Source organism: Tiliqua scincoides, chromosome 3 (assembly GCF_035046505.1).
Source record: "Tiliqua scincoides isolate rTilSci1 chromosome 3, rTilSci1.hap2, whole genome shotgun sequence".
In the NCBI taxonomy this organism is placed as follows: domain Eukaryota; kingdom Metazoa; phylum Chordata; class Lepidosauria; order Squamata; family Scincidae; genus Tiliqua; species Tiliqua scincoides.
The window spans coordinates 134,929,590-134,945,227 of record NC_089823.1 but is presented as its reverse complement, the minus strand read 5'-3'; the positions used below and the strand labels follow the sequence as shown (position 1 = coordinate 134,945,227).

The 15,638-nt window shown below is 45.2% G+C and overlaps 1 protein-coding gene across 1 annotated transcript; it reads left to right on the top strand.

Annotated features, from left to right (window-relative positions):
- The first annotated feature begins 11,470 nt into the window (after positions 1–11,470).
- On the top strand, positions 11,471–12,891 carry LOC136645134 (dual specificity protein phosphatase 13B-like). The gene is made up of 3 exons (XM_066621381.1): positions 11,471–11,631; positions 11,776–11,996; positions 12,680–12,891. Exons 1-3 carry the CDS (start codon positions 11,471–11,473, stop codon positions 12,889–12,891), a joined length of 594 nt encoding a protein of 197 aa, XP_066477478.1.
- The last annotated feature ends 2,747 nt before the right edge of the window (positions 12,892–15,638 follow it).

Sequence of the window (15,638 nt, the reverse complement as noted above, 5' to 3'; positions counted from 1 at the left end):
CTGGAGAAAATGCTTTTGGAACAAAGGGGAATTTCAAAATAGTCTGTGACTTGTCTTTGAAGTTTGCTATTCAAAGGAAGAGAAGTCAAAAATCCCACTAGATTTGCACACCCTTCTATGAACCTAAGTGGCTCTTTAGATCCTGGTCACTGATCTTTGGAAAGCCCATTGCATTTTCTGGATAGTTATCTAAAAAATAAAAAAAATTTAAAAAAAATTTCAAAATTGTCATGTTATTTTGAAGACAGATTGCATTCTGTTTGTGGGAGTAAAATGAATAGGTAGAATCATTCACAAGACTGATGCAACTATATGTGCACAGGCTTTGTTCACTTGATCAAAGACCCTTGTGCAAATCTGTATAAGTGTAGATGGATGATTTACAGCCCAATCCTATCCTCCCCTCACCAGCTATGGCAAGGAGCATGGAATAGCATCTCAGTAATCATAAATCAGGATCATGATGTCCATTGACCAGAGCAAGCCTTCATCATACCTAGAGATACAGCTGTTCTGCATAAAGCATAGCATGCCTGTAACATCAGTTGTATTTTGAATCTCAGTCATTTCAGAATTCAACCATTGTCATGTAAGCCATGAGTGTCGTCAGAGGTGGTTTCTCTCAGTCTAACAGGATTCTTTGGTATTGATGTAGTACCTTGCAGTTTCAAACCCAAGAAAATTGGTAGTTATGGCATCACCACTTTCCAGAAATATGCCCATTAAGACATATTTAAGATATATCCTGGACAGCAGGATGGTTTAGTGGTTGGGGAGGTTGACCTGGAAGATCCAGGTTCAACTCCTGCTCAGCCATGAAGCTTCCTGGGGGACCTTGGGCCAATCGCTATTTCTCAGTCTCACCTATCTCACAGGGTTATTGTGAGGACAAAGAGAGGGAAGTTATGTACACCACCCTGAGGCTCTTGGAGGAAGGGCAATATAAAAATGTGAAAAATAAACATTTCTACCGGGTGGATTCAGCATTCCTGGTGATACCTGTAAGAACTCAACAGTGGGAATCCAGTAGAACCAGAATGTATGGTTTAACATGTGGTGTACTCCATTGTCATTGCAGCTTTAGAGAGCTAAAAATTTGCATCCTATCTAGAGTAAGTGGCTACAGAGTTTTGTATGTTCCACAGGAGCCACAGCAGAATAGCCAACTTGAACCACAGTGCAACTGGGACAATGAGCACTGGTGACATTGCTTCCATTACAAGCGTTCATGTTGCCTATGTTTGCCTAGCCTGCCCTTGCTAGATCATCTATGCAGGTCTAGCCCTTCCATGAGACTAATTCAGGCAGTCACCTCATGCAGCAGATTGGTTTGTGGTGATCACATCCAATCACTGTTCCTTCTCTTCCTTTCCCCCCCTCCCTGGGCTGGGAAGAAGTCCTCTGCCCTGGAGTAGAAAAGGATGGAGGCAGTGACGGACCTCCCCAGCCCCATGCCTGGGACAAAGGTCCATGACAGCTCCCCCTGTGGGCCTCCCCCCCCACGAAAATCCACACACCCCCAATCACCTGAGGCTCACGGAGCTTTGCACGACCCAGGGCTGCATTGGGGAAGCCTATCTGAGGTTCCCCGTTGCTATAAACTGTGCTTCCAGAAAACTGGAAGCATGGTTTCCAACCCCATTGGGAACCTCAGAGAGGCTTCTGCGGGGTCCTAGAGGCTCGCGCCTGGGGCATTTGCCCCATCGGAGCTAATGGTAGGTCCACAACTGTATGGAGGCAAAGAGAGAGGCAGGTTAGAGCTCATTCTAGCCCCTCTCCTCCACACTTCCTCTTCCACTTCACCTCTCTTCCTTTTCCAATCCAGGGAGGAGCAGCAGCAGAGTTTGGTACATCGTCAGGTAAGGGGACAGCAGTTGGCATTCTGGCACATCATCAGGTAAGGGGGTGCTTGGACTAGCCCTGCTTCTATGGAACAAGAAGCCTGGTCCTTACACATTTTGAAATTCATACGCCATTACCCACCTGCTTTTTTTCTGAAGAGTTTATCCATCAATACTTTCAATGCCTGACTCATATTTCCCTTCACTGATTTGCTTGGATGTATTTGGTTTGGATTGGAGATCAAACGACACTCTTGAGTCATTCTGAATTAAGCATGTGTTACTCCCAGCCTGCCTGGCACATACTAGAAAGAGTGAAAAATAACTTGTTTGTCACATCAGTGCACAGCCCTCATTTCTTTGGAGCACACACAACAATAATAAAATCTTGCCTGGAGGGAAGCTTCCTCCTTGATATTTGTCAAGGGTGACTCACATATTGTCATTCAGCAAATATTAGATTTTGTTTTTAAAAAATGAGAAAGCCATCTCCTTCAATGAGGATAAGAAAAAGCGGCAAGCTGGTTGCAATCAAACTTCATTATGGATAGAGCATACCTTAAGTACAGTGAGTTAAACAGCTGGAGCTTCCTATGTCTGAAATTCATCAGTACCACCTTTGAGGATGGCTTGACATGGAACTTCAACAAAACCCTGTTTTTTTCTCTCTCCCCTTGTTAATCCCCTGTTCAGCTTCAGCTGATGAATTTAAAAAGCATGATCAGATGGAGGAACCACTGACACAACTTAGGCCATAAAGTGCATCATTTGTGCCATCCCTTTTATTGAGTTTCTGCTTTATAATCTTAAGTTGAAATTAACTACGTATGGCAATCTTCCTAGGAGCCCTCTTGAGAAATCAAACTGAGCCTCGGGAAATATAGTATTGATCAAAGTAGCCATTTCAATAGCCAGGGCCAGGGTCCAATTTTATACAGTTTCTACTTTTCAGAACAAGCAGCAGAGAGCATTCCAAATGGCTGTGAACCCTTCAGGGGATTATTACTGAAATTCCAAATTCCTCACTGCTCATATAGAGTAAAACTGCTCAAAGGCAGCTAAATGTGCTTTACTGTGTTAAGCTTGTCAGCAAAATGAGAAGCTGAAATAGTGTCACTACAGCAGGCATGTTGCCTCATTAAAAAACGTGACTAAGAATTCCATGCTGAAAACAAAATGTCAAAATGATGCTATATTACTATAATAATAGTACATCATTGCTGATGCCCACTTTGTACTTTTTGTGCAGTTGTACCTGCAAGAGGTGTTCTTATCACCCCTCCCCTACTCACCAATTCTCTATTCCAAATCTCTCCCTCTACTCTCAAAAAATGCATTTAAAACTCTGCAGAACGAAAAGTAGCTGGGGAGAGGAGACAATTTGGGGATGGAAAATGTTAAGAACCTCCACTCATTCTCTGCTTTTCTTCCTTTCTTTGTTTTTACACCAGGTATAGAAACCTGGTAAAGCAGCTACCACGTTTTCCAGACTCACAAAGAGAGTCTGGTCCAACAAGAAGCTGACGGAACATACCAAGATCCAGGTCTACAGAGCTTGCGTCCTGAGTACACTTCTGTACTGCAGCGAGTCATGGACTCTTCGCTGACAACAGGAGAGGAAACTGAGCGCTTTCCACATGCGCTGCCTCCGACGCATCCTCGGCATCACCTGGCAGGACAAAGTTCCAAACAACACAGTCCTGGAACGTGCTGGAATCCCTAGCATGTATTCACTGCTGAAACAGAGACGCCTGCGTTGGCTTGGTCATGTCGTGAGAATGGATGATGGCCGGATCCCAAAGGATCTCCTCTATGGAGAACTCGTGCAAGGAAAGCGCCCTACAGGTAGACCACAGCTGCGATACAAGGACATCTGCAAGAGGGATCTGAAGGCCTTAGGGATGGACCTCAACAAGTGGGAAACCCTGGCCTCTGAGCGGCCCGCTTGGAGGCAGGCTGTGCAGCATGGCCTTTCCCAGTTTGAAGAGACACTTTGCCAACAGTCTGAGGCTAAGAGGCAAAGAAGGAAGGCCCATAGCCAGGGAGACAGACCAGGGACAGACTGCACTTGCTCCCGGTGTGGAAGGGATTGTCACTCCCGGATTGGCCTTTTCAGCTACACTAGACGCTGTGCCAGAACCACCTTTCAGAGTGCAATACCATAGTCTTTCGAGACTGAAGGTTGCCAATACAAATAGAAACCTGATTGGTGGAAAGCCCTTATTTGTGTAAAGTTTCAATATGTTCTTAATCACATTTAATGTATTCGCCACATGCACTGGCCTAATCATATGTTAAGTGAGCACATTAGATATCAATGAGCCAAGCAAGAGCACCACTGGCATGCACACATGATAAATGTATTTGCACATTACCAGATATGTGGAAAATATGCAGAGGTAGGAGGTATCCATATAACTCATTTTCTATGCTATTCAGGCCTAATGACTGCAATGTAAGGGGATAACTACATGAGATGTGCATCACAACTAAATCCAGTGGAGTGAGCAAGGGGAAAAGAACACAGGTTGCTGGTTTGGGGGCAATTATTCTGTGATCAGCATCATATTTAACATGATCCTAATTTTCCAGCCATGAATCCTAGAAGTGGAGCACTAATCAGAGCAACCACCAATATGTTAGTGTAGATGGGGAACACACTCCTTGGGAAAAATGGCTGGTGTGAACATACTGTGCTTGAACATCTTTTCAGTACATATCAAATGATGATGACTTCTGGATCAGGATAAGGGAAGGATGGGGTGGAGATTGTGGGTATCTAGGGAGGAGAACAGGGATTTCTGATTGGGGGAAGGAAGAAGTCTGTCATCATCCCGGAAGTTCTCTTGTACACAGCTCCCCTTCTTTACAATTGGGATTGTGCGGAAGAACTTTTTATCGGATTTAGCTCTATTGCTATGTAATTGTAATTTTCAAATAATGGCAGGCATAGTTTGCCCTGAATCCTTTTCACACTGCAATCAGGCACAAACCAATGCTGGTGACTGTCATACAAGCATCACTATGTCACAGAGCAGCTGGAAAGCTTCAAGACCACTATGGGATTAGTGCTCCTTTTATTACCCGAGTGAACAGCCAATGCCAAGAGAAAAATTATCCCCCTTTCCACCCTAAGGCTAAAAGATCTTTTAACATTCATCAGAACCAAAGTGCATCCTTGATGATGTGTTCGATGCTTCTTATCTGCTATAGTTTTTTTTTCCCCGGCCTAGATTATTTCAGGCTGGAAACCTCTGTTCATAATTTATTTCTTGATGGCTGTCATTATTCTCACTAACTGGAGTTTTCCTTTATGGGAAGTGAGGGCTTATTTTCCCAAAAGATTTCTGTTCCTGTGCCTGTATTTTAAATGTCCATATTGGTTAGCAACAGGCCATAGAAAGTCAAGCATGTGGGGTGGGGGGGGAGTGGAAGTCCTGGCAGAACTGAGGTGGAACAGATGAATGCTGAGGCAGTCCATAGGAGCATCAGTCCAGAGACAACGTGGATTATAGGCTGAGGTATAAACCAAGAAATCCATTCAAAGTGAGGGGGTGAGAGGAGCAGGAAGGCTGACACCCAGCAACACCAGAGAAGGTCAATCAAGAAATATGTAACATTCTAGTCAGAATGTTTTCAAAATGAACAGGAGCCACGAGAAACTACAGTGTGAGTGGAGGCATGAGAGGGGAAGGAGCTGCTTGATCTGGTTATATTTCAATTTAGAATCCCACCCCAGCTTCTTTTTCATCCATGGGGTAACATATACCCAAAACTTTTCTCTGGAGAGTAAAAATGAATCTTGGCAGGACTGACCCATCCATTAGGTTAACTGAAGTGGTTGCCTCAGGCAGGAGTTTGATGCCCATCTCTATCTGCCTACCTGCCTCCACCGGTCCTCCTCCTCTTTGCGCTTCCTGGATTGGAAAAGGAAGAGGGGAATAGAGAGGAAGAGGAAATTGGATGGGAGGATAATGACAGTTGGAGATTGGGAAGAGCAAAGGATGGCATATAATTGGGTGAGGGGGGCAGCATTTGGTATGCTCTTCAGCTATCAGGAGGTCTTGGACTGGCCCTGACTCTCAGGGTGGGATGATGCTGTTATGCCTCTGCATATCAGTTGCAGGGGAGCAATGGCAGGGTATGCCATCATCTATTGATTGTGAGTTCCTTGGGGGCATTTTGTTGGCCCTTGTGGAAAACAGGGTCCTGAACTAGATGGACCTTCAGCCCGATCCAGCAGAGCTCTTGTGACGTTCTGATGGATAATTTTGAGGAGAAAAATGTCCAGAGGGAAAGGGGTTAGGTAGTATTTCTTCTTCTCCCCCCCCCACCCCCGGGCCAAACCTAGCGAACTCTCCAAGGAATCTAGTCGGGGCTGCCATTTTTAATTAAAAACAAAACGTTTTCGTTTTTGCTGAACAATCAACAGTCTAAAACAAGGGTATTTACTATGTGGAAGCTTTTCCTGTCACCCATTTTCTTGCCAGGAAATGCTCAATTTCTGTGTTTGCTAAGGGCACAGATGAAGAGGTCAACTGAACAAAGCTTGCAAGCTAAACCCAGGCTGCCAATAATGTCATGCTTGCCAATGACATTACAAAGGGCAGAAAAAGCAGAGCAAAAGATCAGCATGACACAAATGTGAGGGTTTCTGACCTCTTCATATAACCCATTCTCTACAAGCTGTACGCCTAACCAGACATGTTCAGAAGTATGTTCTACCCACCTCACTGGGCAAGAGGCCAATTTAGACCCAATGGCTCTCTTGTAGAGTGAGGCAATAAATAAATAAAATAAAATAAAGCCCTTCCAGCTTGGCGGTGCTCCAGTAGGGCGTGCTGAAGCATTTTGGACTGTTCTTACTTGACAAGCTGAACTTGTGCATTCGGGCAGCTACATGGAGTGCTGCCACAGGTGAGGGCTTTTGAGCACAGCTGCATAAGAGAGGTAGGGAAGCAATCCCCAGGATCGCATTCGCTTGGGGGGGGGGTGCTTGTCACTTACTTTTAGAAGGCAGGGCTGCAGCAGGCTGCAGGAGGTGCGGGGAAGCGCTCCCCAAGGCTTGGAACTTTCACTGAAAGTTCACTGGTGCAAAGCGCCTCCTGCACTGGGCTTCCCGCACCTCCTGCAGCCTGCTGCAGCCCTCCCTTCTAAAAGTAAGTGACAAGCACACCCCCTTAGCAGCTCAACCCTGGGGATCGTGTTGCTGCCCTAGCCCCTCTCCCACAAAGACTTACTAAAGCTCCCTCAAAGTTTGAGTACCACTGCTCCAAGTTACTTTAAAAAAAACCAAAAAAACCAGCAGTACTTGATCTTTACATTCAGTCCATATGGTTGCAAGGTCAATCCAAAAGGCCTTTCATAGCAAAGGAAGTTCAATTTTGGCCCATGACACTTGTGGAACCTGATGTGTTGCGTCACAAAATGGTAAGACATCTCCGTGGTCACTGGGGCAACATGGTAATGTACACCACACCATCTATGTTACACTCGGCAAATTATCTTGCAATGGCGCATCTGGGAGATTGACAAAACCCCCAAGTTGTTCCCTCTTATTTCTTATGCGGTTGCATGGCAACACCTAGTGGTTGAAATGGGGAATCTCTCACACTGGTTCTCCATGGCTGTGCGTCAGAATGCAACAATGACAAGGCATTGGCAAAGCCTAATGGGATTTGGGGGTGGGGCAGGCTAATTTAGAACAATTCTGAACTTGCTCTGCACATGTTAAGTTCATCTGACTCCCTTACATGAGGCTAAGAGTGTAAATCCTGGCTCCTCATTAAAGTCTCATCTTAATCAAGACCTCAGTAAGTGGCCTTAGGAAAGCTGTCCTCTTTCTCAGCCCTTCTCCAACTGTACTATGATAATGATAATGGGCAGGAGGTCTGGTCTAGAGGGTAGAGCCTCCATTTGCCTGAAGATAACATCCGCAGGTCACCAGTTCGAGGCCACCGGCACCGTGCAACCTTGAAGCAGTTGACAAGCTGAGCCGAGTTATTCCATCTGCTCTGAGCGTGGGAGGATGGAGGCCAGAATGTGAAACCAGATCAGAAAGAAACATCTGAATGTTGTGGTTCTTGAAAGATAGAACCTGCTTTCAATTGTAAAAATCCCTACGGGGATTTAATTAGCCTGCCTATGTAAACCGCCTTGAATAAAGACCAAGAAAGGCGGTATATAAATACCTGTATTATTATTATTATTATTGCTTTGACCATTCCAGGAGATAACCAAATTGAGGAGAAGCAATTGGAAAAGATCACTAAATACAAAGCCCTGGAAACTGAAATGCAATGCTTTTGGGAAAAGAAAACAACAGCCACCTCTGCTGTCTTTGCACTAGACTAGGCACAAGACCCTTTAAAAATATCTGGCCAATAGAGGCATTGACAAGATAACAGCTGAACAACCGCAATGAGTCACACTACTGGGAACATCAAACATTATACAGGGTTATCACACCAGTTCTTAAACTCTTAAACCCAAAAATCCCAGTCCAAACATCTGGTAAGCTGTGACACCGATGATGATGGTGATGATGATGATGATGATGATGAAATCACTACATACCAACCACAGAAAGACATCTTACTTGAAGCAGTACTCATATTACAAAAATATCTGTGACTATCTAGTGTCGCAAACTTCAGGGGGCTTGGGGTGCTCAGAGTTCTTGGTTCTCGAACCCTAAAGCCCTCAAGGCCCCCTGTTCAGTAGTACTACCACCACCCTGTATGTGCCAGTGTCTCAGTCCAGGGACACTGAGACCCTCTAGGCTTAAATCTATCCTTGTAGGTACTGAGCGCTTTTTCCACTTAAAGCTTCAGTCCTCAAGTTACTAGACCTCAATGAGCACTTGGTAGCTTGCTGAATGGCTAGGCAGGATTCTGAACCTTTGTCCCCAACAGACAATGAAACAACTTAGTAAGAGATTTTTGTTTATTTATTTATTTATTCGATTTATATTCCGGCTTTCTCCCCGAAGGGCACCCAAGGCGGCTTATTAAGGTTACATAGAGTTACATAAGGCAGCAAATGCTAGAGGCATAAAACATCTAGGAAACATATCAGCATTAAAATAACAAAACTAGCTGGCTATCTCTATTATTCCCTAACTCTCACCTGGGTCAGCTTCTCTTGTAGATTTGTTTTTTGGCTCCAGGCTACCTGTGAGGCCAGATGCCCATGGTGGACAATGGGGCTCACAGCTTGCAGGATGTTGCACCCAAAACCTCTGTCCCAGCAGGCCCCCCAACACCCCCTTGGGTCCCCTTTTTTATACTTCTTATGCTAATAGTACTGAGGTGACTTTGGGCTGTCCAATCAGGGACTTTTGGGGACAGAACTTTCCCCAAAGCAGGTGTAGTTGCTAGCCCAGCTGCCCTTTGTCAGCTTGATAGGTGCTGCTCTGTCTGCAAAGGTATTACATTCTTACCTTCCACTGAGTTGTAAATCTGGCTGGCTGTTGTTTACTCACATCCTTGCAGCTAGGAACTGCAAGACACTTTTCTGTTACTCCTGGATCCAACTTTACTTCTGGATGTTCCACTGATGACTATGGCCCCAGGTGCTTTTGTCCAGCTTCAGCTGTTGCTACAGCTGTGCTCATTTTTTACTCAGTCAAGACCTGCCTTTGGTTTCCCTCGCCTTGGTCACCTCTTGTTTGGGCCACTGCAACACGCTTTATGTGTGGCTGCCTTAAAGACTCTCTAGAAGCTTCAAGAACGCAACTGTGAACATTTTAACAAGGGTGTGATATCATAGTCACATCTCGTCTCTCTTGTTCTGCCTACAGTTGTCAGTTTGCTTCTGGGCACAATTAAAAGTTCTGATAATGATCTTTAAAACCCTAAATGGGACCAAGGTACCTGATGAGCCACAGTCTACTTACGCTCTGGGCTCTTCTGGGGTGGGGGGGAGGCTGTCTTGTATATCCAGCCATCATCTGAGGTGCAGCTTTTGCAGACATATGAGAGACTTCTTGATGGTAGCTCCCACGCCTTGGTAGAGCTGGCCTTAGGAGCTGCAGGGCTCAATTGGAATCATTTCTTTGCAGGACCCCAATAGAAAGTGTGTGTGACTTAATTGACCGAATGGATCTAGTGCATTTTAATATAAAATTGCATATATGTAAGCCTACAATATGTTCGTATTTGACAAGACTAGAAGTAGATTATCCTAGTGCAGGCTCCCTTAGGCGCTGGACCCAACTGGGAGCAATTGGTCCAATTGGCTTAAAGCAAGCCCTGTCCTTGGAATTCTCTCCCAAAGAAGGCTTTCTTGGCTTCCGCCCTTCCATTGTTTCAGAGAAAGCCGAATATGTACTTTGTTCAGTTGGCATTTTCTGAGCCATTGACAGGAGCCATTTTTAAAACCCTCTGCAAGCACTGTAACAGGACAAGATACTTGGTGAAATACTTTCACCAGTGCAATGGTACATCAGCCTTACTATTGAAAGTCAGTTCAATCTTGTTCTAGCCACAGATCTGTCACCCTATGGAACTCTTGCATTAAAAACATCCTTCTTGAATGTGTCATATTGTCTAGAGTTCTATAATCTCGGGCTGAAGCTTCTGCAGTTATCTCTCCCTCCTCTCCCAAATTTCAGTATGCACTACTAATAGCCAAACTTAAAGCCACAAGTACTTCAAATAACTGAGTATCAGCAACTTAATCTGCAAGCATGCTGTTTATCTAGAGCTCAGGGTGGGTTAGACATCAGTGACTAAGAAAAGAAACAGAGGGGGGAGGACTGGAGACTGGCTGAACTACCTACAGCTGAGACATGGAAGCATAACCCGAAGCTGCAGAGATCTTATAGAAGACAAAACAATAAAGAACAAAAAGTACCAGGTACTAACTACTTTTTTCTCTTGTAATAATTGTACTTTGAAAAACAAAGTAAATCCTTGACCTATTATGAAGCCTGCCAGCCTACATTTCCCTAATGCAGGCCTATGGAACTTGTGACCCACCAGGTTTAATGCCATCCACTAGCCATGCTTTGTGGCCTGACAGGTGCTTCACAGCCCCCTCCCCCTTCCTTGGCTGTTTGCATTCCCAGCAAAACAAGAAGTTTGAATGTACCAGTATTCTGTCCTCCCACTACTGTAGGACCACTTGCAGCTCGAAGGGGGCAATTTAGACTGGGGAAATGATGCAGGGGTTAAACCGTTCCCCTGAACTTCTTGTTTTAATCAAATTCAGAGCCCTCCCCCATTTCCTAGATAAATAAAATGGCTGGAAATCTGATCATATGTGGCATAAAGTCAGATAGATGTCATCTTGGCCTGCTAAACCTGGTTCCCTCGTCCAAGTGGCCTGCTAAAACATGATGTGGGTCTTAAAGGCTTTGGAAGGGGAGCCAGCGGAATGCTGACAGGGATCCTAACAGGAAATATGTGTGAGTGAGCTGGAGGTCACTGAAATGAGCAAGTCACAATGTAATCTATTTAATTAAGAGGGAAACAATAACAAGGCAGCATGATGTCCCTGGAAGGCTCCAAATTTCTAAAGATCAAATTCTGGCCACTGTCTTTATGTGTGAAAAACCCTTTCTGTCTTTTGTGTCCAGAAAAGCCATATCAGGTGCGTCTGAAGTGCATGAAGGGAAAAAAGCCGATATGTCCCTTGCTGGGAATGACTTCCACAAAAACAACCACCCAGAAAGCAAAAGCCATTATGAAACACCAGCACTCTCGGAACTGCAGAGGCTGATATGGAATAGAGGAGGCTCCGACAATCATGTGGACCAAGTGTGGCCAAACATCTACCTTGGAGATGCGTAAGGAAACGGGGGAGGGGGAATGGCTTGATGTGATTTACCCGCACTTCTTGAGACCCTGACATTTTTCTCTGGAGACTTGTTAAATATATCAGTGTGTATAACTGTGGAGTGTTAGCAGTAACCTTCATGATCTCTTGACAGATGGGCAGCTCGAAGCAAAACAATCCTTCAGAGCCTTGGCATCACTCACATCCTCAATGCAGCAGATGGGCCATATAATATCAACACCGGAGCACAGTATTACAAGGACCTACCAGTACAGTACTATGGGGTACAAGCATTTGATGCTACCTCATTTGATATAAGCATCTTTTTTGTTGATGCTGCTAATTTTATACACAAAGCCTTAAACACTGGAGGAGGTAAGAGGCAGGAGCTGCATGAGAAATGAGTGGGGCGTAGTGGGTTTGCCCAGAGCAGCTATTAACGTCCCGATTCAGGAGAGCATTTAATTGTACACTTGCCCTAATCAGCCACAAGTCTAACACTAAATAAGGATCCTTTGCTTAAGCCATTTCTGCCCAAACTGCATATACACAACAGGGACCAAATGTGTACACCTGTGGTCCAGGCAAAAGTGGGTTAATTAGTCCTTCGTAATCAGGACTGGGGCTTCCCTATACTATTTTCCCAGAGAAGTGGAGATGGGGGGGGGGGACACATATCTGCTAATATCATAAGCAATATCACTGCTTTATTGACCCTGGCTCTGTATCTTTAGAAAGCTTCTAACATGCAGAAATGGAACAGGAAAAGCTTTTCCTGGCATAGAGGCAAATGGTGTGAAAAGTCAGAGCAAATACAGGCAGTAGTTGCTCCACAGTACATGCCTACAGTATATTAGGCTCAATAGGCCTTTGCTGGAGATGCTCTAGGGAGGATTTTGTGCTTGGGAGGGGTTGGACTAGATGACCTTGTTTGTCCCTTCCAACTCTATGATTCTATACTTGAAGTGATATCATAAAGGATGTTATTTTTTTGCAAAATGTCCAATTTTGTACATTCCGTGTTAATTCATTTTTGCTGTCTTGTTATTTCTCTGCAGGCAAAGTCTTTGTTCACTGTGCGATGGGGTTAAGCCGCTCAGCCACTTTAGTGCTGGCTTATTTGATGATCCATGAAAACCTGACACTCGTGGAGGCCTTAAAAGCCGTGGATTCACACAGAGGCATCTGCCCAAACACAGGATTCCTCAATCAGCTCCGAATCCTGGACATCAAATTAAATAACGAGAGGAAAGGCATGTCAGGACTCTGAGAAAGAAGTTATGAAACACCAGTGCTAAGACAGGGAATCATACAGCATCAGTACCTCATTACGAATCATAATTTCAACAGGAAAACTTTATTTTTCTTAGACCTTCCCTTAGCTAGACCTTCCCATACACTGGTGCAAATGTTTGATGTTCCTGCTTCTGCATATTCTATTCATTTCATCTCCAATTTGGAACAAGTTGGCTCCCAAGTAGAGCATGTCATTGGTCTTCAATTAGTGAGTTGTGATGCCCAACTAGATCTTGCTCTGTCCTAAGTTGGGTCTCACTGTTTGTTTCACCACCATTGATTGTTTTCAAAGAGTCATAAGGATGAAGACCACGGAGAAGAGCAAGAAAGGCAATAGTAGAAAAAGGAGAAAGGCAAACATATGTAGTAAAAAAATAAAAACAGGAGCCATGTTGTAATTAACCATGGGCCCTGGGTTTAAAAATTTGTAGATTTATTATTTACTTCTAACACTTTTATCCTTCCTCCACAGAGTTTGGGGTGATTAAAGCTTCCTGGGTGACCTTAGGCCAGTCATTTTCTCTCAGCCTCATCTACCTCACAGGGTTGTTGTGAGGACAAGAGGAGCAAAGGAACTATGTACACCACCCTGAGCTCCTTGGAGGAAGGGTGGTATAAAAATGTGGGGGGAAAAATCCCATTTGATCTTTACAACTACTCTGCGAGGTAAATTAGACTGAGAGATAGTGACTGGCCTAACAGTACCTCAGGGCTGGCATCAGGGGCCAGACAAGTAAGGCACCAGCTGAGGCCCCACAAGCCTCTGGGGGTGCAACTGGTCAACCAATGAAGCCCCCCCAGCACTGCTGCCTTCTCTGGCCCTCACCACCTACATTTGGGCTTCCCCAGAGGCACTTAGAAGAAGCAGGAGCCTCTGAGAAAGCCATGGGTGGAGAGAGGAAGAGGAGGCTGCTCTGCTGGATGCATCTGTCCTGGATGCATTGAGATCAGGACATCCAAATGTCAATGAGAGAGTTCAGGAGATGTCTACATTTCTGCCAATGAAATTAACAGAACCTAAAAGTCTTTGGCTGAATTGTGCTGACAGAATGATATTAAAAATAATTCTGCCATTTGTTTAGTTCACTTTTGTAAGCATCTTAAGGCACCTTCCAATGCAAACACCTTCTATGCAAGTCCCACTGAAAGGAGAGCACTACAATGCACTAGTGCAGGAGTCGGCAACCTTAAACACTCAAAGAGCCATTTGGACCTGTTTTCCAGAGGAAAAAAAACCCCAGGAGCCACAAAACCCTTTTGACATCTAACACTGCATATATAGTTTTTTTTTTACCTTTATGCTCTTATAGGTCCCATTTTTATAATGTAGCCCCTCTTGTAGCTTTTAGTTAGTTTTGTCATACATTCTTGTCCTGTGTTTTCAGACGCCTGGTCCTCTATGGCATTTTGCCTGATTCCAAGGCCATTCTCTGCCTGGAGAATTATGCCCACTTTAAGCAAATTAGCTCCCCTTCTTTCCCCCAACAAATGACCCTGGTTCTGCCCTGCACTCCTGCTGGACCCCACCTCCAGGGTAGCTCGCCTGTTCAACCTGCAGAGGTCCTCTCTCCTGCCAGCAGCCTCCCACCACTACAGCAGCCCCTTGGTCCTCAGCAGGTCTTGGGCACAGCAGCCACACACCAAACTCCAGTGTCTCCAGCAGTCCCTTAGTTACAAAGTCAGTCCAAAGCCAATAAGCCAAGTCACAGTCCAAGGTCAGATTCCAAAGTAAGTCAGTCAAATCAGTCAGAGTATCCAAGTCAATAAGGCAAGTCAGTCTCCTCTCCAACCTGCACTCCTTCTCCAATCCACACCCCCCTTCCTGCCTCAGGTGCTCCTTATATCCCTGAGGGCCCTATTGCCTTCAAGTGGCTGCAGCTGTGCAGCACACTCTGCTGGATGCCCAGGCCTTACCCTTAAAGGGGCCACTGCTGACACTACATCTACCTCACCAGATCTTCCAGGATTCCAATACATATGTCGGTTATGACATCTGCTTATCTTACATGGATACTAAAGAACTCCCCCCACCTTCCAGAGGCACCCTGCTGGAAGGAAAAAAAGGACACAGACTCCAGAGGTGGGGAAGAGAAGAAGCCAGAGCTGGGGGGAGCCACAGGCTAGCTTCTGCCCTGCCTGCCTGCCCTCCCTCACTCAGGCTGCAACCCTCTCCACACTATCCTGGGAGTAAGCCCCATTGACTACAATGGGGACCTGCTCAGGGAAAGGTGGGCTGCAAGGGCTCACAATGGCTGAGGAGGAGGGTGTCCTGCTGGAGAGTTGGGGAAGGGAAAAACAGGGAGCTTAAGCCTGCAGAGCGGGCAAAATTGAAAAGGGAAACCAATGCAGGGCAGGTGGGGGTGAAGGGAGAGGAGGGCAGTGAGCTCAGGGGGTGGAGGGAAGGCTGAAAGAGCCGCATGCGGCTCTAGAGCTGCAGGTTGCCGACCCCTGCACTAGTGGCTCTCACTCATTTCAGAGGATCTTGCAGCAGCAGAACCTCCCACTGTCATGTAGTTTCCAAGATAATCACCTAATATTTATAAAGTATCTACATTGTGCTTGGTGCTGTACAGAAATAAAAAGGCACATATTCATTTTGCACTCTTCCTCTTTAGTAAGTTACCTGTTTTATAAAGCAATATTTCAGATTGTTATTCCCAGCCTGACCTAAGGGGCCAACTACGTTATCAATCTAATGTATGTATGATAAAATAGAATTTT

Excerpts from the sequence above, each read along its gene's own strand:
- LOC136645134 (XM_066621381.1), top strand. The coding sequence starts at position 11,471 with ATGTCCCTTGCTGGGAATGACTTCCACAAAAACAACCACCCAGAAAGC. Across the intron at positions 11,632-11,775 it reads AACATCTACCTTGGAGATGC|ATGGGCAGCTCGAAGCAAAA; the intron begins GTAAGGAAACGG and ends ATCTCTTGACAG. Across the intron at positions 11,997-12,679 it reads AGCCTTAAACACTGGAGGAG|GCAAAGTCTTTGTTCACTGT; the intron begins GTAAGAGGCAGG and ends ATTTCTCTGCAG.